Source organism: Cavia porcellus, unplaced genomic scaffold (assembly GCF_034190915.1).
Source record: "Cavia porcellus strain 051 isolate PalLab524CR breed Dunkin Hartley unplaced genomic scaffold, mCavPor4.1 scaffold_5, whole genome shotgun sequence".
NCBI lineage: Eukaryota > Metazoa > Chordata > Mammalia > Rodentia > Caviidae > Cavia > Cavia porcellus.
Genome location: NW_026947488.1, coordinates 52,771,591 through 52,793,940, shown reverse-complemented (window position 1 = coordinate 52,793,940; position 22,350 = coordinate 52,771,591). Strand labels below are relative to the sequence as shown.

General features: G+C 42.1%; 1 protein-coding gene and 1 non-coding gene across 4 annotated transcripts in view; one reads left to right on the top strand and one right to left on the bottom strand.

Annotated features, from left to right (window-relative positions):
- The window catches only part of Bsn (bassoon presynaptic cytomatrix protein), a 122,563-nt gene extending 100,449 nt beyond the window's left edge, over nucleotides 1-22,114 (bottom strand). For all 3 annotated transcript variants that reach the window (XM_063248859.1, XM_063248860.1, XM_063248861.1), the window contains exon 1: nucleotides 21,737-22,114. In XM_063248859.1, coding sequence (XP_063104929.1) covers nucleotides 21,737-21,951 — 215 coding nt within the window. In that variant the 5' untranslated portion in view covers nucleotides 21,952-22,114. The remainder of the gene's footprint in view (nucleotides 1-21,736) is intronic.
- LOC111753482 (small nucleolar RNA SNORA2/SNORA34 family) lies at nucleotides 15,299-15,429 on the top strand. Its single transcript, XR_002788272.1, has one exon. It is a non-coding gene; the product is annotated as a small nucleolar RNA SNORA2/SNORA34 family (small nucleolar RNA).
- Nucleotides 22,115-22,350: the final 236 nt, after the last annotated feature.

The window sequence follows — 22,350 nt, the reverse complement described above, 5'->3', positions numbered from 1 at the left end:
ATGCTTCCTGTATCCCTCATCCTTCATCCCACTCTGCCCTGTCCTTTATCCAAATGTCCTACTTCCTGACTCTCTTCCCCTCCTTACAGCCCTTGTCATCCTCCTGCTAAATTTTCCATCTTTGAAGAGCAGGCAGTGGGGAAGTGACATGGTTCTCCAGCTGTGCTCAGTGGTTTGTTAAAGTCTGCTAGCTTGCTGTTCTTCTAAATTGTTCATCTGAGGTCTTTAGAACCCCCAACAGTATCAGTTAACATTGTGAATGTGTTTGGTAAGCTGTAAAATTCTATACAAATACAAATATATACTCTACTACTTTAGGATACAAAATAATACAACCCCTTTTGCCGGGTTTGTTGGCACATGCCAGTAATCTCAGCACTTTGAGAGGGTGAGATAAAAGGATCACAAATTCAAGGCAAGCCTGAGCAATTTTGCAATTTAGTGAGACCCTATCTCAAAATAAAAAAAATAATAATAATACGGACCAAAAATGTAGGTCAGTGAGAAGGTTCAATACTCACTACTGAAAAAAAAAGGAAAAAAATCTTTAAATCATGTTCTTATTTATCTTAGTTCTGTGAGACAAAGGCAAAGAGAAGGCAGTAGCAAATTCTAAATGATGGAATAGGAAGTTAAGAGTAAAGATACTGGCAAATGCTTCTTTCTCTCTCACCAGCCCACGAGTCAAGAACCTATATTGCAACCCCTACATTTGTTTCTCACATTTCACCTAGTTAAACTTTCATTTCAAAATCCTTCCACTAGTTGAGTGTGGTGGTGCATGCCTGTGATCCCAGCATTTGGGAAGTTAAGGCAGGAGGATTGCTGTGGGTTTGAGGCAAGCCTGGGCTACATAATGAATTCAACACCAGCCTGAATTACATAGATAACCCTTGTCTCAAAAGAAAAATGTTAAGAAGAGGGAGGGAAGTGGTATGGATTGAGGATGTTACTGAGTGTGAAGGCCCTGGGTTCAAACCTCAGGCCTGAAACAAAACAAGCAAAACACAAACATTCTACTTTTTTGTTTTGTTTTGTTAATCGGTACCAGGGATTGAACTCATGACCACACGCTTGCAAGGCAGGTGCTTATGCTGCTCAGCTAAACCCCCAACCCCTAAACATTCTACTTTTTTTTTTTTTAAAAACATTCTACTTTTAAGTAGAATCAAGCCGTAGAAAACTCTACAACCACTCCATATATAAAAAATACAGAAGAAGACAATGTGTAGATATGAATCACAAAATACAAGCTTTCCATTAAGTAGGAATAATTTCAAGTGCAACAACATGATGGCTATACTTAATAACAGTACATTAAATTCTTGAAAAATGCTGAGGAGATTTCAAGTGATTTTACCACCAATGTGAGATAAGGATATGTTGGTAAGTTTGATTTAGCTACTCCCCAATATATAACTATCTTAAAACATCACTTAAAAATTAACTTAAAATTTTTAATTAACTTAAAACTTTAAAGTGCAGTTGACCTTTGTTATCTGGACAAACACAGGAAAGTAACAGTGTGGTTACTGGGAAATTTCTTCACCTTCTTTTTCACTTAAAGCTTCCAAATCCCTAAGCTTTCTTCTAGCATGGCTCCTCTGGAGACAGAGCAGGACCAAGTGGTAAGACCCTGGAGTGAGCTCCTGAATGAGCTCTGATCTCCTTAATATTTGACAAAATCTAGATGCCCACCTTCCTACTTGCCCTCAGGGACAATGTCTTCTTCATTTTTGGCCCTGATAGCAACTCTACTCACTTGTAGATTTGCAGTTGTAGATTTGAGCTCACTGGTGACCTAAATGTTTCCAATGTGCCTCCATGTGACCTTCTTATTAGGTAAAAGTGGGGATGGTAGATGTGGATCTTTGCTACAGCAAAGCTTTCTTTAGAATCTCAAGGGCCCATCAGAGCCAAGAAGTAAAAGACAAGACCAGCATAGCCCAACAAGTGATGTGGGGTCCAAGAACTGCATGAATGCATAGGGAGTGCACTTACCACTTATACTGACCAAGTGTGGACAGACACTTGGGCAGAAACACCCACTCACCAGACACCAACCCTTTGGAAGACACCACGGAGGGCAGGACATGAGAATTCCATTTCTTCTACCACAGGCTGGGACCCAAAGGCCAGGGTCCCAATTCATTCCCAGACTCCAGCCAGCTGCTCCCACTCTCCTGGTGCTTAGAAAAGGTAGAGATCCCTTCAAGAAAGCCATTGGGTGGGTTCTATGCATGTAGTGTCTGAACCAGTATGACATGCACCTGGCAACAGGTGACAGGACTAGTGAGGAAGTCCCTGCAGCTAGATTGTCCCCCCAAGATCCAGCTTGCCAGGCAGGCCTCAATCCTAACACAATCTTCAGAGCTTGCTGCAGGCATGTGGGTCTCAGCCACTATTTTATAATTGAAAAACCTAGTTCCTAAGCAGGAAGGATAAGTAAGGCCAGAATAGCTGGGGCCTACAGGAACTGCATGGCCTGGCAGGCAGAGTGAGAAGTAAAACACCTAGCAGGGAGGTATAGGGACAGGAGTGGGACCTGGAGCTGCTGGTTTAGGATTAGGTCTGGGGAAGGAGCAGCTTTACCACAGTTAGCCCCAAATTAAAGGTACATGACTCACAGGAACTAGGAAGAAATCTATTTCAAATAGTCCATACATGGCAGCATCTGGCCCTCCTCATTCTCATCACTAACAACAGAAAAGAGCCCCAGTCAAAAACACAAGGCCAATGAGAAGGGAAAAAGTTACTGACAGCCCTAAAAGACTTTCTCCTACCAGCCTCCTATTCAGATATACAGAAGGGATTTTTTTTAATGGTACCAAGGAACCTCAGGAGTATTGAGCCACATCCCCAACCCTTTTATTTATTTCATGACAGGACTACACTAAATTGTCCACGCTGGCCTCAAACTTTTTATCATCCTGCTTCTGCCACCCAAGTAGCTGGCATTATAGGTATGAGCCACCACATCAGGCTAGTTTTGCATTCTTAAACTGAGAGAAATGAAGATTTTAGAAAAAGAACAGGAAGCAGTTATTGTTCTTTGGTTCACAAATTAACCCAAAGTCTAGCTCTGCCTTTAGTGATCTCCTAATCTTTTCTATGTCTGAGTCCTCAACAAATCCCTCCTTCTTTTGTGAGGAATAAACTCAAGGTCTTCATACTGAGCTATATACTCTGATGTTTTTTGTTTTTTTAAATTTCAAGAGAGGGTCTCACTAAATTGCCTAGGCTGGCCTCGAACTTGCAATTCTCCTGCTTCTCACCCTCCCAGAGTGCTCCCAGACATGTGTCACCATGCGCAGCTAACATATTCTTTCATAAAAAGCTAGAATCTGGGGAATCACCAAGATGGTAGAGTGATAAACAGTAGAGAAAGAGCCTGTGAGTCATCATCCAGATGATGGAATATAGCAACATGAGAAAGACAAGAAGAGAAGTGAGTCCCCTAGACCCAGGAAGGATCTGAAATGTGAATTTAAGCCCACGGAGAAAGTGAAGAGAGAAACTTTGACAAAGGAAAATGAAGTACCTGCCAGCACCTTCTGCCTGAGATGAGACTCACTGCGTGAGAGAAGTGATTCAAACCTGCAGATACACGGTAATGGCTAGTGACCCCAGAGGCCTCCACAGTGATACAGCAGTGGAGGGGAACAGCTGACATAAAGGACTGCACTAGCTAGCAGTGAGTCCTCCTGCATGAGACAGCAATTGGCCATGAGCCATCTAAGAGAGGGGTTGATTGAACTGAGAACTCAAGAATTGCTTCCAGCTCCATCAAGCGGCTCCCAGCTGGGTCATACCCATAGAAGGTACACAGATGGCTAGAGGCCAAATGAGTCTGATCTTGGCCAAAAGGTACAGGCTCATTGAGATTATCCACTACCATGCCAATAAAAGCCACTGCTAGACTGCTGGGATAGATCAATATGGATCAGGACTGTGTCTCCACACATTGTCTACCAATTACAGTAGAAACAAACCTGGAAATGGACTCTTCTTTTCTTTCCCCCTCTCTCTTACCTGTTGTTGTTGTGGTTTTGTTTGTGTTTTGCTTTTTGTTTTTGGTGTTTTTTTTTATCCTTCAATGTTTGATCTTGTTTTTATATCAGTGTGAACATGGTTTCTAACCTTTTCATGGCTGTGGTTTTGTTCTGTTCTTCTTTTCATGTCTTCCTTCTCTTTCCCTCCAGTCTTCTATACCAGTTTCCCAAAGTTAGCATAATTCCCCCTTTTATATCTGATGTTACTTCTAAACTCCTCCTATTCTTCTCACTTCTCCTTAACCCATTTTAAATTTTAAATCCTAAGGGCACAATTGATACATTAAGGACTTGTATACTGCATATAATATTCTGGTTAGTTTTAGGTTTTGTTATATAACCACAAATCTGTACTTCCGTGAAGATGGCAGAGCAGTAAACAGCAGAGAAAACAGCCTCTCTGGGAGTCACCACCCAGACACTAGAATATAGCATCATGAGGAAGACAAGAAGGAAGGAAGTGGATCCCCAGGAAGAACCTGAAGTGTGAACTGAAGCCCGAAAAGAGAGAAAAAGAAAAATTTCAATGAAGAAGACGTTAGCTGCTGGTACCTTCTCCAGAAGCCAGACTCACTGCACAAGAGAAGCTGTTGGAACGTGGGGATGCAAGATCACAGATCACGGTAATGGTGGCAGCTAGCAACCCCAGATGCCTCTGCAGAGAGATGCAGCAGTGTAGGGGAAAGGTGGACATGGAAGACCATACGGGCTGGCAGTGAGTGCACAGGACTCAGTCCTCCCATAGGAGAGAGCAAATTAGCTGAGAGCAATTTTGGAGCTGGGCTGGATAAGCCCAGAACTCAGAATGCTGCTGGCTTCTTCCAGCAGCTCCTAGCTGGGTGCAGACCTGTGGAAATTTTCTGGACTGCAGCAAAAGCAATGAGTCTGGTCTCAGGGCAGATGTGATGAGGTTATCTACTGCTTGCTGAGATAGAGTGACATGATTGAGGACTCGCTCTATAAGCTGTCTACTAGTGAATCCAGAGAGAATCCCAGAAGTGAACATTTTATTGTTGTTGTTTTTATATTTCTTTTCTTTTTTCTCTTTTCTTGTTTGTTTTATTAAGTTTTTTATTTCTCTTTCCCTTTCATTATCTTTTTATGAGTGTGAGAGTGGTTCCTATCGTCTTTTGGGTTTGGTTCTGTTTTGTTATAACTTTTCTTTCTTCCACCTCTCTTTTCTTTCAATCTTCTGCACTAGTTTCCCCAAGTTGGTGGGATCCATCTTTGTCCTCCAACCTTCCTTGTAATCTTTCCACACTTCTCTATTTTCTCCTTAATGCATTTTAAATTTTAATATCAAGGGCAAAATTGACACACTACAGACTTACATACTACATATAATTATCTACCTTGTTTTACATTTTGTTATACAATCACAAATCTAATTCATACAATTAAAAGTTGCAAATTCAGGGTTAGCTCAGTTTGTTTTTTTCTAGGCTGTGTTTGATACTATTGGTACCACTATAGCCAAAAGTGACATAATTGTTCTAAACAGGTGTTAATCCTGAGAATCCATCACTGAGATTAACTAAGGGTCACAGAAAATATGGTGGCACAGTGCCAAAGAACAAAGGACTAGGCCAAACAAGCAACAACTTTTCATCTCTAACAAACTTAAGAGGTAAGATCTTCCAACAGACTCAAAACTCAAAAACCATCCACACCTGGATGATACCTCAGAGAAGTAATCATCACCTAAGTGTCCTAAATACCACCAATAAAGCAACCCACAATATGCAGCTTACAAGGATCATCCCAAGAATTAAACTAAAAAAGAAAAGAAATGATAGGACACTTAAGATGGAACTCCAGACAACCAGTTCACCAAAGGCAAACCCAGGGGCAATGAGGCTGGAAAACCCAAAAGCCCCCCACCAGGTCTCTCTGAACTGGTAACAAAGCTATTGAATGAGGCTGTGGAAAACATGAAATCAGAAATAATGTCGGGGGCTGGGGATTTAGCTCAGCGGCATAAGCGCCTGCCTTCAAGCAGGCAGTCATGAGTTCGATCCCTGGTACCAATAAAAAGGAAAAAGACAAAAAAAAAAGAAAGAAATAATGTCTCAACTATAGAGATTGCCTACACACCATGCTTAGTGATGTGAGGGCAGACAAAGACAAAAAAAGAAGAGCTTAAGCAAATTATAGAAGTGTAGGATAGGAAACAAATGGAATCCAGCAGACATCCAGGAGAATAAAAACTCCACTGAAAGTATTCAAAGCAGATTAGGCCAATGTGAGGAGAGGATCTCAGATATTAAAGACAGCCTTGCAATTAGTGACTAGGAAAAGATTTCTCAGAACTAGCAAGGGATCATGAGAAATCAATCCAGCAGCTGCTAGATGAGAAAAAGAAGAATAACTTAAGATTCATTGGAGTAAATGAACAAGCAGGAAATACCATAAATGACATTAAAAACATGTTCACAGACATTATGACAGAAAATTTTCCTGGTAGATAAAAATTTGACATATAAATAAGTGAGGCACATAGAACTACAATTAGCAATAACCAAAAATAATATCTACACCTAGGTATATCATAGTCAAGATTCCAAAAATTCAACACAATAATAGAATCTTAAAAGCTGTTAGAGAAAAGGAACAAATCATCTATAAAGGAACGTCCATTAGAATCACAGCTGACTTCTCAGCACAAACTCTCAAGTCAAGGAGAGCTTGGAGTGAAGTACTCCAAGGTCTAAAGGAAAACAACTTTCAACCCAGACTGATGTATTCCACAAAAAGTACTTTTAAAATTGGAGAAATAAGACACTTCCATGACAAAGAACATTTGAGGAAATTTATGACCATCAAACCAGCATTCCAAAATGTTCTGAAGGGAGGGAGGACCAAGATGGTGGATAGATAACAACTGGCTGCACAGGCTCTCTGAGATAGTCAACTTAGAATTCAACATAATACAGAATGGGGAGCCCCAAGCAGAGGGAGATGAATTCTCTGGTCCCAAGAAGAAATTAAGGCAACTTGCTGAGCTGTCCAAGGTCCCTCTGCTTCAACACTGAATTCAGGGGCCGGCGAGCCAAAGGGAGAGCTGAGTTGGCAGGGTGCCTATATCAACCGGTGGTGAGTGATGGGAGTGGAGCCATGCCATAAACAGGGGGGCTCTGGCAGACAACATTCTGGAATGAGGCAGGATTGGCAAATACAAGGGGCAGCAGCAACTTCAGTCAATTATTCCCTTCCTGAACAGGACTGGTGGAATGAGTGAGGCCTGGGTCACATGACCTGGCTGAGCCCCAATAGGTTATCTGAAATCAAGTCCCTATAGTGGTGGCACACACTAACCAAACTAACCCAGTGAATTCTCAGAAGTTTGACTGACAGTGCAGGCCACAGCAGCTTGACTGACCTGGAGGGGAGGTGGTACAAAGAAATGCAGTGCACGTCATAGCAACTTGACTGATCCCTGCGCAGCCACACTCCAGCTGCCGCCTGCGGTGCGGGCTGCCGGCAAGACCTGTCGCTGTGGGCCCAGGAGTGACTGGGCACTCACTGGCTGCCCCTACCCTGTACCCCGCTGCAGCTGCCGACCCCGAGGAGAGGTGGCACAAAGTCCTCCACCACTGCCACCACTGCCGCAGTGCTCTAGCTGCCGGCCATGTTCCAGCCGCTGCTACTGGGAGGGGAGGTGACGCAAAGTAATACAGGGCAGACCACAGCACTTGACTGACCTGGAGGGGAGGGCCCAGCATGTCCCTGTCTGCGACTCACTACCATACTGCAATGGGAAGGGTCATCTAGCCAGTGTGCTTCGGAAGAATTGTAACCAACAAAGAAAGAAACTGGAAGAAGCAAAAAATATGGGAAGAGGAAGCAACAACAAAAAGTCCCCAGGCCCCAACCCTGAGAACGCTGACCCAGGACAGGTAAATACAAAGGAGAATGAGAACAGCAAACATGCAATATCAGACACAGCACCAGTGGACATAAAGAGATATATTCAGGACCTCATAGACAAGTTTAAAAGGGAAATATTTAGCCAAATAAAGCAAGATATAAGAAAATTAATTAAAGAGATACTAAGTACCATTCAAGCAGACACAGATGGAAGAAGGGAGGAACTCAAACAAAGGAGAGAACCATTTGATGAAGAATATAAAAAAATACAGAATACATGAAGCAGATTCAAAGAGATCACCAGAAAATTAAAAACTCTATGGAAAGATGGCAAATCAACTTGAAAGAAACTAAGGATAGATTATCCAAACTGGAGGACAATTTTGCAATGTGGGAGTATGAAAGGGAAAACTTTTTTAAAATAACAAGGAAACAAGCAGTGACAATACAAAGGCTAGAAGATGACAAAAGGATCTATAACTTGAGAATAAAGAATGTGAATTAAGAAGCTGGGGTACAAACAAAGGAACTACAAAGGTTATTCCAAGAAATAATTAAGGAAAACTTCCCAAACATAGGAAAAGGAAATGATATTCTGATATATGAGGCATACAGAACTCCAGCCACGTACAACCAAAACAGAGCTATACCCAGGCATATAATAATCAAGATCCCAGAAATTCAATATAAAAACAAAATATTAAAAGCTGTTAGAGACAAGAAACAGATAACCTATAGAGGAATTCCCATCAGAATAATGGCAGACTTCTCAACACAAATCATCAAGTCAAGAAGAGCCTGGAGTGAAACATTCCAAGTCCTGAAAGAAAATAACCTCCATCCCAGATTGATATACCCTGCTAAACTCGCTCTAGAAATTAATGGACAAACAAAATGCTTCTAAGATAAAGAGAAACTTGGGAAATTTGCAACCACCAATCCAAGTCTACAGAGAATACTGCAGGGCATTCTAGAGAGAGAGAAAAGTACTAGGATTCCAAGAACAGTGGCAGAGAGGCCTCAATGAATGGAGCAGAAAACAAAATAAAGAAGATAAGCAAACAATTGATGGCAAACAAGAGCATAACAAAAATGAGGCAGAGAAGATTTTATTCAAAACTGCTATGATTGATAGTATCACGTCTGAGTATATAGGCAACTACATTGAAGATGACAAGACTCTACGACACACATTCTGGTTTGATAATTGCCAGTTTTTGAAGTTCTATACTATATATAAAGTTGTGCTTTTATTAATACTGTTATGTATTGATATATTCAATTATACTATGTCTGATGATACAGCCAATTCTATTGGAGATAACAAGACAACACAGGAACCATGGTAGAACTCTGTACAACAGTCTTATATATTTATTTCGTTTCATGTGTTTATAGGAATATGTTTTGTTTTGCCATGCTTTGTTTTGTTTCTCCCTCTAATAAAGGATAGAAATACATGTTAAGACTCATGCATGTATAGAATCTGTAAACAGTTTATGAGAACAGATCTTATGACACATGATGAAATGAACAGATACTTTGAAGAAAAAGAGACACTAAAATCCCAGTGCTGATCCTGAAGTGTCATAATGTGAAACCCAGCAATAGTATTATTTTTTGTTCAGAGTGATATTAGCCTGCTTGGGTTTATTCAATGTCAACATAATTGAAGATATAGATAACTGCATGCATGCTTAAGTGTATAGGATTGATAATCATATTTCTAAGTTTTTGTTGGATAGTTGAACAGAACTGGTTGCAATCTCACTGTTTGAATCCCCACTTTATATACTCCACTTTAGTATCTTGAATAACTATTTGTGAGAAGACAATCTGTAATCTTCAACTAGTGATTTCCTACTGTTTATTTTTTCTTTGAAATTATGTATTATTTCTACCTGTTTTCTGTTTTGTTTAGCCTTTCTTTAAATTAAATTTTTAAAAAAGGCACTACAGTACCCAGCGCTGATCACAGAGTGTCATGATATGAAATCCAGCAATACTATTATTCTTTGTTCAGAATGATTTTAACCTGCTTTAGTTTGTTTAATCTAAACATAAATGAAGACATGGATAACTGCATGTATGTTTAGGTGTACAGGATTGACAACCATGCTACTAAGTTTTTGTTGGACAGTTGAACAGAACTGTTTGCAGTCTCGCTGTTTGAATTCCCACTTTACATATTCCTCTCTTGTACCTTGAACAACTGTAGGGAGCAGTGTGACAGCCCCATTGCTGCCTCCCCGCCTCTCTCTCCAATGGGCACATAATGCACCTGCCTACATTACCCATAATCCTCTCCTGCTTACATCACATATCCGGATGTGACGATGACCTATCAAAAACCACCCCATAGCCTCTTTCTGTCCCACCAGCCTGCCCTTGGCCCATAAAAGCTGCAACCACTTCCTAAATAAATGAGACTTGATTGGACTCAACTTGTCTCAATCTCTATCTCCCACCCTGTTTTTTTTCATCCCCATTCCCCCTCCAGGTATACCCCACAGATTGATCTGCGGGCTGGATCAAGTGGTGCCCAACATGGGGCCTCCTGGCATGGGGGAGTTAATGAGGGAGCCGTTCAAAAACGCCAGCTAAAAGTGAAAACAAATTAAATCAAGGACCGAGGCTAAAAGTAAAATTAAAGTAAATCAAGGCCGAGGCCTGTGCAAGTGAGGGCCTGACGTGCCGCCCAAGTCACGGTGAGTGAACAGTAACCCTATCCCCTCTTTCCCCGACATGGGTCAAGCATTGAGCAAACATAAATTGTTCGTGGGAAACCTTAACAAGGCATTAAAGACAAGAGGGGTAAGGGTTAAAACAAAAAAATTGTTACAGTATTTTCAGTTTATCCATATAGTGTGCCCTTGGTTCCCCCTAGAGGGCTCTATAGATACCAAGAGGTAAAAAAGAGTAGGAGATGCTCTAAAAGATTTTTATAGGGTTTTTGGTCCTAAAAAGGTTCCGGTGACCACCTTTGCATACTAGAATTTAATCTCTGAGCTGCTTACTCAGCAGCATGCAGACCCTCAGATTAAAGAGATGGTTGCACAGGGTGAGGCTGCCCAGCGCAACTCCCTTAATCCTACCCCAAAACCATCCTCAGAAAAACCTAAAGCCTCTGATCTCTCAGACACAGAGGCTGATGGCCTGTTAGAGGTCCTCTAAGATGGCGATCTGCCACCACTTCCTCCTGTCGACATGACTGACCTGTTCCAAGATGATGGCCCACCACCCCCCATGCCTCCACGGCCAATTGGAGATTCATATAAGTCTTTATACCCCGACCTCTCTGATTTTCAAGAGGTCGACTGGGAACACGTAGCACAGCAAGCCTCTACATACCACCCTGACCCTGTTGCGGCACTGGCCGCCATTAAGCCACCCCCTGGCTATGATGATACATTTAGCATCTGCCCTCAACCTTCTAACACGCTAGCGGAATTAAAACAAAAAAAAAGAGATTTTTTAAAAACAGATACAGCTAAAAAAATGCCAAAATTTTTCAACTCAATTGCAGGCCCTCCGAGCTACACAGCCTTATAGTTCTCCTAAGATGGCACCTACCTCCGGCAAGCCTCATGGTGCTCTTAAAATGGCGCCTGCATCTGGCAGCCAGCCCAAAATGGTGTTCCCAGTCACAGAGGCTGTTGTTCCCCCACGGGATGTTAAAGAGGACATTAAACCACGAGCGGTTACAATACACACACCTCTCACCATGACAGCCCTAAAAGAGTTAAAGGCCACAGTCTCTCAATATGGCCCGACTGCCACCCATACTATTGTAGTTCTAGATTCTTTGACTCAGGGTTGGATTATTCCTAATGAATAAAAAGACTTAGCAAAAGCCACCCTCTCCGGAGGCAATTATCTATTATGAAAATCTGAATTTTTTGATCAATGTGAGGGCATAGCCAGAGATAACACCACATGGTAAAACCCCTGGACCCTTGCTATGCTTACAGGAACAGGAGATTTTGCCACAAAGAGACCCAAATGCGGTTTGATTTGGGCCTCTTTACACAGATTAACGTGACAGCCACTAGAGCATAAAAACGGCTCCCCTCAGGAGGTGAGCCTACCTTGTCTCTCACCCAAATAAAACAAAAGCCTGAGGAGCCCTTTTCAGATTTTGTCGATCGCCTCCTACAGGTGGTAGAGCATCTTTTCGGCTCCACAAAAACAAACTCTGCCCTAGTCAAACAATTGGCTTATGAAAATGCAACCTCAGCTTGTCAAGCTACAATTCGACCACATCACAAAAAGGAGGACCTATCGGGTTATATTCGCCTATGCGCAGATATTGGGCCTGCTTATCATCAAGGCCTAGCCATGGCCGCCACACAACAAGGTTGCACAGTTAAACAGCTCCTCTTTCGTCCTAAAAAAGATATTGCTTGTTTCAAATGTGGCCAAATTGGCCACATGGCTCGTGATTGCAAAAGTAAAAATCAAAATCAGTCCTCTACAAAAAAAACCAGCGCTATGTCCCAGATACAAACAAAGAGACCACTGGGCTAATGAATACAAATCCAAAAGGGATGTTCACGATAACCCTCTTCCCCCACAGGGAAATGGGACACGGGGCCAGCCCCAGGCCCCCAATTCCAGACAAACCCCTGGGGCTCCAAGGTTTGTTCCAGCACAAAACAATCCATTTCAGACCTCTTCAAGGCAACCCCAGGGAATACAGGATTGGACCTCTGTTCCACCTCCAACACAGTATTAACCCTTGACGTGGGTGTCCAGGTCATCCCCTCAAAAATCTATGGACCCCCTCCCCCCGGGACTTTTGGACTGATTGTTGGACATAGTAGCACTACACTTAAAAGATTGCAAGTTCTGCCCGGGATAGTAGATAGTGATTACACAGGGGAAATAAAAGTCATGGCTTCTCCCCTTGTTGGTGTCATACCAGTCAGGGCAGGACAACGCCTTGCTCAATTGCTGCTATTGCCGTTGGCTCAAACGTCTAACAAATCCAAAACTCCCTATAGGGGGAACTCCCTTCCTGGGACTTCAAATGTATATTGGGCCCAACATATCTCCACAAAAAAGTCCCTCATGACTCTGTATTTCGATAAAAAATGTTTCTCAGGCCTCATTGATACGGGCACAGATGTTACCATTATCAAAAAGGAGGAGTGGCCTACTCCCTGGCCTTTAAAAACAACTTTAACACACCTCCAAGAGATTAGACAATCAAAAAATCCACAACACAGTTCCAAACAACTGGTTTGGAGAGATCAAAAAGATAATCAGGGACACTTACAACCTTATGTCATTAAAGACAATCTGTAATCTTCAACTAGTGATTTCCTACTGTTTATTTTTTCTTTGAAATTATGTATTATTTCTACCCATTTTCTGTTTTGTTTAGTCTTTCTTTAAGTTAAATTTTTTAAAAAGGCACTATAGTACCCAGTGCTGATCACAGTGTCATGATGTGAAATCCAGCAATACTATTATTCTTTGTTCAGAATGATTTTAACCTGCTTTAGTTTGTTTAATCTAAACATAAATAAAGATATGGATAACTGCATGTATATTTAGGTATATAGGATTGACAACCATGCTACTAAGTTTTTGTTGGACAGTTGAACAGAACTGTTTGCAGTCTCGCTGTTTGAATTCCCACTTTACATATTCCACTCCTGTACCTTGAACAACTATTTGTAAAATGACAATATGTAAACATTAACTTGTGATTTCTTACTATTAAAAAAAATGTTCTGAAGGATATTCTAGAAAGAGATAATCAGGACCACAGCTCCATGAACCCCAACAGAATGAATCACCTGGAAAGGCAAACAATGAGAAGAAGGTGGGGCAGGGGAAAGCCAATAACAGGACAATAATATGACAAGGATAAGTCAATGCATTTCAGTTATAAGTATCAATGTTAATAGTTTTAATTCACCAGTTAAAAGACACACTTTGGCAGGATGGATCAAGAAGCAAAATCCAACAATATGCTGCATACAAGAAACACATTTAATTCAAAAAGAAATTCATAGGAGTCAGGGATTTAGCTCAGTGTCATAAGCGCCTGCCTGGCAAGCATGAGGTTGTAAGTTTGATTCCCAGTACCAAAATAAATAAATAAAAATAAACAAATAAAAAAAGAAATTCATAAACTGAAAGTCAAAGGATGGAAAACAATATCCCATGCAATAGGAATCCAGAAACAAGCTATTGTATTTGCAGATAAAGTGAATGTCAAGCCAAGACTGATTAAGAGAGATAAAGGAGGTCTACATCATCCTCATAAAGGGAACAATCCAAGAGGAAGAGATAACAATCATGAATATATATGCAGCAAGTACCAGTGCACTCAGCTATATAAAACAATTACTAATGGACATGAAAAATCAAATATGCACTAATATAATTGTATTGGGAGACCTCAATAACCCACTGTTGCAAAAAAACAGATCAACTAGACAAAAAATCAATAATAAAATATTAGAACTAAATCAAACTTTTGAACAAATGAACCTAACAGATGTCTATAGAGTGTTCCACCCACATCAGAATACACATTCTTTTCAGCTGCACATAGTACATTCTCCAAAACAGACCATACACTGGCACATAGAACATGCTTAAGTAAATGTAGAGGAAATGAAATTATCCCATACATACTATCAGACCACAGTGCAAAGAAATTGGAAATCCATGCCACAGGAAACCACAAGAACTTCATCAACACATGGAAATTAAATAGCATCCTACTGAACAACCAATGGGTCACAGATGAAATTAAAGAAGAAATTAGACAGTTTTTACAGTTGAATAATAATTACAATACAACGTACTGAAACTTGTGGAACACAATAACAGCAGTCTTAAGAGGCAAATTTATAGCAGTAAATGCTCATAACAGGAAAATAGAGCAAGAGCATATAAACAGGGGCTGGAGATTTAGCTCAGTGGCATAAGCACCTGCCTTACAAGTGTGTGGTTGTGAGTTCGATCCCCGGCACCAATAAAAAAGAAAAAGCAAAAAAAAAGGGCATATAAACAACTTAATGTTGAGCCTCAAATTTCTAGAAAAAGAAGAGCAGGCTAAATCAAAAGCTCATACAAGGGAGGAAACTATAAGGATCAGAGCAGAAATTAACACACCAGAGGCAATACAAAGAATCAATGAATAGAGGCCAGGGATTTAGCTCAATGGTGTAAGCACCTGCCTGGGAAGTGCAGGGTCATGAGTTCAATCCCTGGTACAAAACAAACAAACAAAAAAAGAATCAATGAATCACAGAGTTGGTTCTTTGAAAGGTTAAATAAAATTGACAAACCTTTAGCCAATCTTATCCAAAAAAAAGAAAGACAAAACTCAAATCCATACAATTAGGAATGAAAAGGACCTAGCCCTGAATCAAGGCTGGCAGCTTCCTGACGCTGTTGGTTTCAAGCCTAAAGAGATGTCTTTCTATGGTCTGTTGGCTACTTCAGAACTTGGGCAGTGAAATGGTCAATTCATTAGAAAGAAACAGCTTGAAGCAACCCCTGCCCCTCCTGGTGAATGGCTGTGAGCGTGGCAGGCTGTGGCGAGGCTGTGGGGGAAAAGAAACCTTTGTCTACTGTTGGTGGGAATGCAGACTGGGACAACCACTGTGGAAATCAGTGTGGAGATTCCTCAAAAAACTAGGACCAAAGGTCCCATTCAACACAGCTATTCTTCTTCTGGGTATCTTCCCAAAAGAATTAAAAACATCATACCACAGTAATATATGTCCACCCATGTTTGTAGTAGCACAGTTTATAACAGCCAGATCTAGGAAACAACCTAAATGCTTCTCAACTGAGGGATGGATAAAAAAGATGTGGTATTTTTATACAATGGAGTACTACTCAGCCATAAAGAAGGATAAACTTTATAGTAAATGGGTGCACCCTGAGAACATACTCACTAGTAAAATAAATAAGACACATACATGTAAACATCATATTGTTTCATGAGTATAACAAGCTGAAAGAAAAAACATGTATATATGTATATATATGTACCTAAAATATTTAAGATAGTTATACTACTGATTTCTCTGAGCTCACTGAAGAAAGATTTGTACTGGTAGTGTTCAGGTGATTGAAGGCAGATGTGCTCTGGGTGAATGATTTGGGGATGACAATGCACAAAGTATATACCAGTTTTACCCGTTGATTGACGTACTTCAAAATTTTGTTGTAGTTTTTTTTCCTTCTTTTTTCTTTCTCTTTATGAATAAAATGCTTTTAAAAAATAAGCTAGAATTTTGTGGCCAAAAGAATGGAATATGGGCTGAGTTACAGCTCCATGATAGAGTATTTGCCTAACATGTGTGAGGCCCTAGTTCCATCTCCAGCCCTGTAGAAAAATGAGGATGAGGGCCAGGGATTTAGCTCAGTGGCATAAGTGCCTACCTGGCAAGCACAAGGTCGTGAGTTCAATCCCCAGTTCCACAAAAAAAAAAAAAAAAATGAGGAGGAAGGAGAAGGAGGAGGAAATATAAATCTGAATAGTTTCTAAATTTAATTCCCAGTACACAGGGAAAAAATATAGGACAGAGGAACATCTTAAATGATATCCTGGGGATACAAGCAGCCTAGTCCAAAGTATAACAGTGCACAAGACAAATAACACAGTTCTCTAACACATAAATCACAAGAGAAAAAGAGAGAATCTATAGATTTTTTAAAAACTGGAAGACAAGCATGGTGTCACATGCCTATAATCCCAGCATTCAGGAGGCTGAGATACGAAGATTTCTATGAATCCAATGGCAGTCTTGGCTACATAGTAAATTCAAGGCCAGCTTGAACTACAGAATGAGACACTTTATAAAAAACAAAGAAGAAGAAAAAGAAAACAAACTGGAGAGATGTATTAGTCAAATGCATCATGATTCAAAGAAACTGACTATAAAGACAAATTCATAAAACAACTAGAAAAACTGAATTGCCAGGTGTGGTGATGCATGCCTGTAGTCCCTGCACTTGAGCAGCTGAGGCAGGAAGATTGTTGCAAGTTCAAGACCAGCCTGGGCTACAAAGTGAACTCAAGGCCAACCTGAACTGCATAGCAAGACCCTGTTTCAAAAAGACAAAAAAAAAGCCTTGAATTATGACTGGGTATTTGCTGAGATTAGGAAGAGATCATTGAGTTGGGAATGTAGCTAGCATGTGTGAAGCTTCAGGTTCAATCCCCAACACCACAAAAACAGAAGAAAAGAAAAAGAAGAAGAAATTGTTATCTATTTAGATGTAATTAGGATCAAGGTTAATCAAAGCCCTTACATCTTAGTAACACATACTGAAACAAGGATGATGGAATAGAGGGGTGTCTGAGATTTGTTTCTGTGAGAAGTAGGAGGGAGACAGATGAAACTGAACTGGATACCAGTTGTTAACAGTCATGTCAGCAATGGGAACATGGGGATTCATTAGACTATTCACTCTACTTTTTGAAGTAAATTAAAATTTTATATACATATATACTGGCCTATATTCCCAGCTCTTCTTTACTTTCGATTTTGAGACAGAGTCTTGCTAAATCCCTAAACTGCCAAGGTTGTGGTTGAACCTGTGGTCCTCCTGCCTCAGCCACCCTGAATCCTGGGATTACAGGTGTGCACCACTATGCCCACATAGCATTTTTAAAAATCAATGACTTCTTATCAGTTCTACTAATACTGGGAACAACTATATTAACAAACTATCTTTTTTTTCCCTGACAAAAAAATACAAAAATGGTTTTCCTCTTAAGGTAAAATGTTGATATCATCACCATTCAAATGTGAGGTCATTTTAGTGCATACCTAATGACATGCCTCTCAGCCAGAGGTCTAATAAAGATCTCCAAATGACCTACGACGCTAGCACTGAGTAAGGCTGAGGCAGAAGGATTACAAGATCAAGTTTCACCTCAGCAACTTACTTGAACACTATATTAAAGTATTAAAAGGGCTGAGGATGTAACTCAGTGGTACAGAGCCTCTGACTATGACTCCTAGTAACACACACACACATGCATACACACACACACACACACACACACACACACACACACACACAGTGTGTCTAAATGATGATGAGCCATTTCCAAACCTAGAAATTGTATGATTTTATTTTATCTTTATAATATCTGCCCAGATTTTTCTAGACCCTGATGTCAACTGATATATCAAGTCTGGCTAATCCCAGACGAGAGATGCTATGCCCAATAAGTCCACTTTAAAAAACAGTGCTGTTCTCAGAACAGCCTTGATTAAGATTCTCTGTGCCCAGCTGCCTTTACTTTAAGGTATTTCCATGGTTTATGGTCTAAAAGTAAGCTGATCACAGATTTGGATGGTGAAAAATATCTTACCTGGCTTTGATCCCAGTTCTCTCCCAGTCCCTGGGACTCAGCCTCATTCTCTACCACTGTCCCTACCAGTGGAGACCACAATCATCATGCTATTTCTACCTCTCCTAATTCTACCATTTTTCCCTCCAGGGCCCCTTGGGTGTCTCCTTCTGAAGCCTAGCCCTGTATCTTCACTCTTCCCACTTGACAATACCTCTGTAAACATGCCTATTTGAGCCTTTTCAGACACTAAGATGCCCACAATATCTTTCCTAGGGTCTTTCCATAATTTGGCTCTTCAAAAGCTATATGAACCAGGCACAGTGGCAGATGTCTGTAATCTCAGCTACTCAGAAGGCTGATTCAGGAGTCTGACATAGAGGATCACAAGTTCTAGGCCAGCATGGGTAACTTAGTGAGACTCTGTCTCAAAACAAAAAATAAAAAAGGCTAGGGGTGTACTTCAGTGGTACTGTCCCCTGGGTTCAACCTCTAGTATGGGAGAGACTATGAATGCTGAAGGACAGTACCATATACATTTTTACACACTCATGAAGCCAAGGCCAATATTTGCTGGTAAATATATTTTAGCTAACGGACTGAAGATTAACTTGCAATGTTAAAATATATACAAATCCATAGGGTTGATATAAATGATAAAGGGCTACCACTAGTCTATATGGCTCAATCACTAAATTTTGTACAAGGTACTTTCTGGGATACTGATAAGTTTCTATCTTTATCTGGCAGTGTATCATGAGTATATGTATAAGTATGGGTAGGTGAATACAGCCCATCAACTTGCATAGCCCACTTTACTTTATATATATCTCCATAAGTAAATGAATGAAAGATGTTTTCTTCTACTAGGTGCTGCCCATATCAGCTTACACAGTGAACCCAAAACAGAGTTCAGCCTGCTGTCAATATGGTACTCCTTAACAAAGACAGGCTATGTAACTGTATGCAAGGACCCATAGACCAAAACCCTTCCTTAAGGAACTCTCTGGTTCCCAAAGCAACCTATCATCCCAATGGACAATACCATGGTAGTGTCTCTGCTACTTATAGAATTCAAACCAGGCTGTGTAACTACCTCTTACAGAACCCAAGGCAGCACAGCATGAGGATGAGAAGTTAATTTAGTTTATGATGACAAGAGATAATATAGCAATAGGAACTGTCCTAGAACTTCAATTTTGTTCCCTTCTGGAGTTAGAAAAATGATCACCCTTTATCTCGCCCTTTATTGACTTCTATAACTACTCCACATTCTTGCTGGAAACAGATATGTCCCTGTGCCAATGTTCTTTCCCAAATGCCCACATGCCATGGGGCCTTTTCTCCATCACTGGACCAATCTGTTCAGCAGCATCTCAGAATACAACAAGCTAAATTTAGCATCAGGTACCTGAGATGCTCAGAGAGAAAGTAGAAACCATTCTGATGCCAAAGGAGAGGCAGATCATGCAACTGTCTGCTCATCTGAGGGGCCTTGCTAAATCCAGTCCGGAATCTTGGTGACAAAGAGCCAGCTGACCTGAGCCTGATAATCACAGGACTTCAGCACCACAGGCTCATGTGTAAGGCTTGTCCACAGCCAGGTGTGTGACTGCTAAATCCAGCAGGAGCCTATGGTTCCCCTCCTCGGGCAGTGGAATGCCATAGATGGGAGCAGAAATGAAACACTAAAAAGGAATATGAGCAGTGCCCGCCAGCCTCCTTCCTGCCCAAGTCTTTCCAAAATTTCATATGCCTGGCTCCAGAACATTAGATACACTACAAGCAGAGCAGTCTGTTTAGTTACCAAGAGAGAAATAGCAAATTTCCCATCTAGAGAGTGTTCAATAAGATGTTTTTCCATTCAGGTGTAAAAGCTTTCTTTGGAAGGAGATCAGTGAAGCCTGAACAAAGCTCCTTCAAGCTAAAACCCAAATGCAATTCAATGCACAGCAATGGATAGGGTTTGCAGCGATAAAGCATGTGCTATGTATGCAATGGCATTACCGTAATAACTAGTATAGAATGGACAAACCCCACTTCTAAAAGAGATGTGCACAGGTTGACTTGTGACAGGTTTCAGGGTATTAAAATCCTTTCATCAAGCTGGGTGTGGTGGAGCATGCTTGCAATCCCAGCATTTGGGAGGCTGAGGCAAGAGGATCACCAGGAATTTAAGGCCAGCATGTCTGACTACATAGCAAAACCCTGTCTCAGAAAAAAAGAGAATAAAATAAAAGCCCTTCCTCATTGTTAGTTGTCCAAGAAATGACTTCTATGATCATAAACACACAAGAGGCACAGTTGGACAGTTGAAGAAGCAAACATTGTGGTCTCTTGGAGTTTATGAGCTACTACTCAGAAAAGGCAAAGTAACATATATCAGCTTCATATGGAGCTGGACGTTCTCCCACCAAGGTGGGGTTGCTACTTCTCAGATCTATTTGGTGCAAAAATATTGCTTTCCATTTTATCCTGTCATCTCTCAGTAATTTTCCTAACATTTCAGTCTCTGACTTACATTGGCATTCCCCTCCAGTGCATTCACTGCAACTTGACTGTTTTTGTAGAATCTGGCTTTGCAATCATTTAAAACATGCTAGTCTCACAGTATTTGGTCAGATATGTTCGGTTTAAAGAATTCTACATGAGTTTCAGTTTTCCACTGATTTGAAGTGGTAATTGAAATCAGTGAGCAACAAGAAAACATCTAGTGCTACATTATATCATTTTTGCTTCATCTGAAAGTGTTTCACTAAGCCTTGGTAAAAGCACATGACCCTGTTAGTATTGGTTTTTGTTTTATTTTTGTTTTCGCTTTGAGACAGGGTCTTGCTTTGTAGTTCAGGCTGGTCTTGAACTCTCATCGATCTTCTTAGCCTCCTGAGTGGTGAGATTACAGACTTGCATTCAACTCTTAGCGGTATTGTTGTGCTCACTGGTGTCCAGAGGGCAATTCTCCTCTCTCCAAAGATGGTTACAACCACTAAATCCCTGAGGAAAGCATAAGGCCAAGTTCATGGTTCAACTCTTTCCTGATCTCCCTGCTCCTGGCAGTGACACTTAGCTTCCTTGACAGCCACTCCCATTGTGTTCTTCCTCAGCCCAGCACAATGGACACATGCAGACACTGGCAGAGGAAGACCTTTCCATCCCACTGCGCCCCTGTGCAGTGGGCCCAGGCTAGGGTTACATAAGCCCCTCCCAAGTGGTTGGGCCCCCGCGTTAGGGAAAAGAGAATTTGGGGTTCCTGACGGAGTCATAGTCTGGTCTGCGGGCCCCGCCTGACCCCGAGCTTGCCATCCTACCTAAAGCAGGGCGTTTGGAAACGAAGGGCCACGTCCCACGTCCAACGGGCTCCAGCCAACCTGCCAGGGCTAAGAGCCGCTGGATGTCGCACCTCGCTGTGCACCAGACTGTGGGCCCCGACCCCTGCCTCAGCCTCAGCCTCCGCCCTGGCGCCGAGACGCGCGCTTACCTGTCTGGGCGGGGGCCCAGGCCGGGGCCGGGGCCGGGGCCCGGGCCGGGGCCAGGGCCTGGCGGTCCAGAGGTGGCCCGCGTTGCTACTGCTGCTGCGGGGAGCTGTCCGCCACCGGATGGTGCTGAAGGCGGCCGCCCGGAGCTGGGCCCTGCGCCACCGGGCGACAGGGGCCCGTCCCCAGCACCGCCCTCCAGGCTGGCCTCGTTGCCCATGGTGGGCAGACGGGCGGGCGGGGTTGGGGTCTAAGTGCGCCCGGGCCAGCGGCTCCCGGGCGGTGCTCACACTCTCAGTGCCGCGCCGCCATCTCCCAACTCGGTTCGCGCTGTCGTCTGCTGCTGCGCATGCTCCTTCCGCGCGCCTCGTCTCCGCGCACGCTCTCCCGAGCGCGCTCTCACCAACCCGGGGGGACTCGCGTGCACGCGCTAACCCCGGGTCACCGCAAGCCGCCCGCGGGCCTGCGCATGCGCCCTTCAGAGCTAGCGGCAGCGCCCCTTAGAGCCTGAATGGAAAGTCACTGGTTTTTTGCTTCCCTCTGGCGCTTAACACACTGTTCCCTTTTCTCTGAGTCAGTTTCATTTCTGACCAAGACAACCCCGCAGTGGGGAGTAACT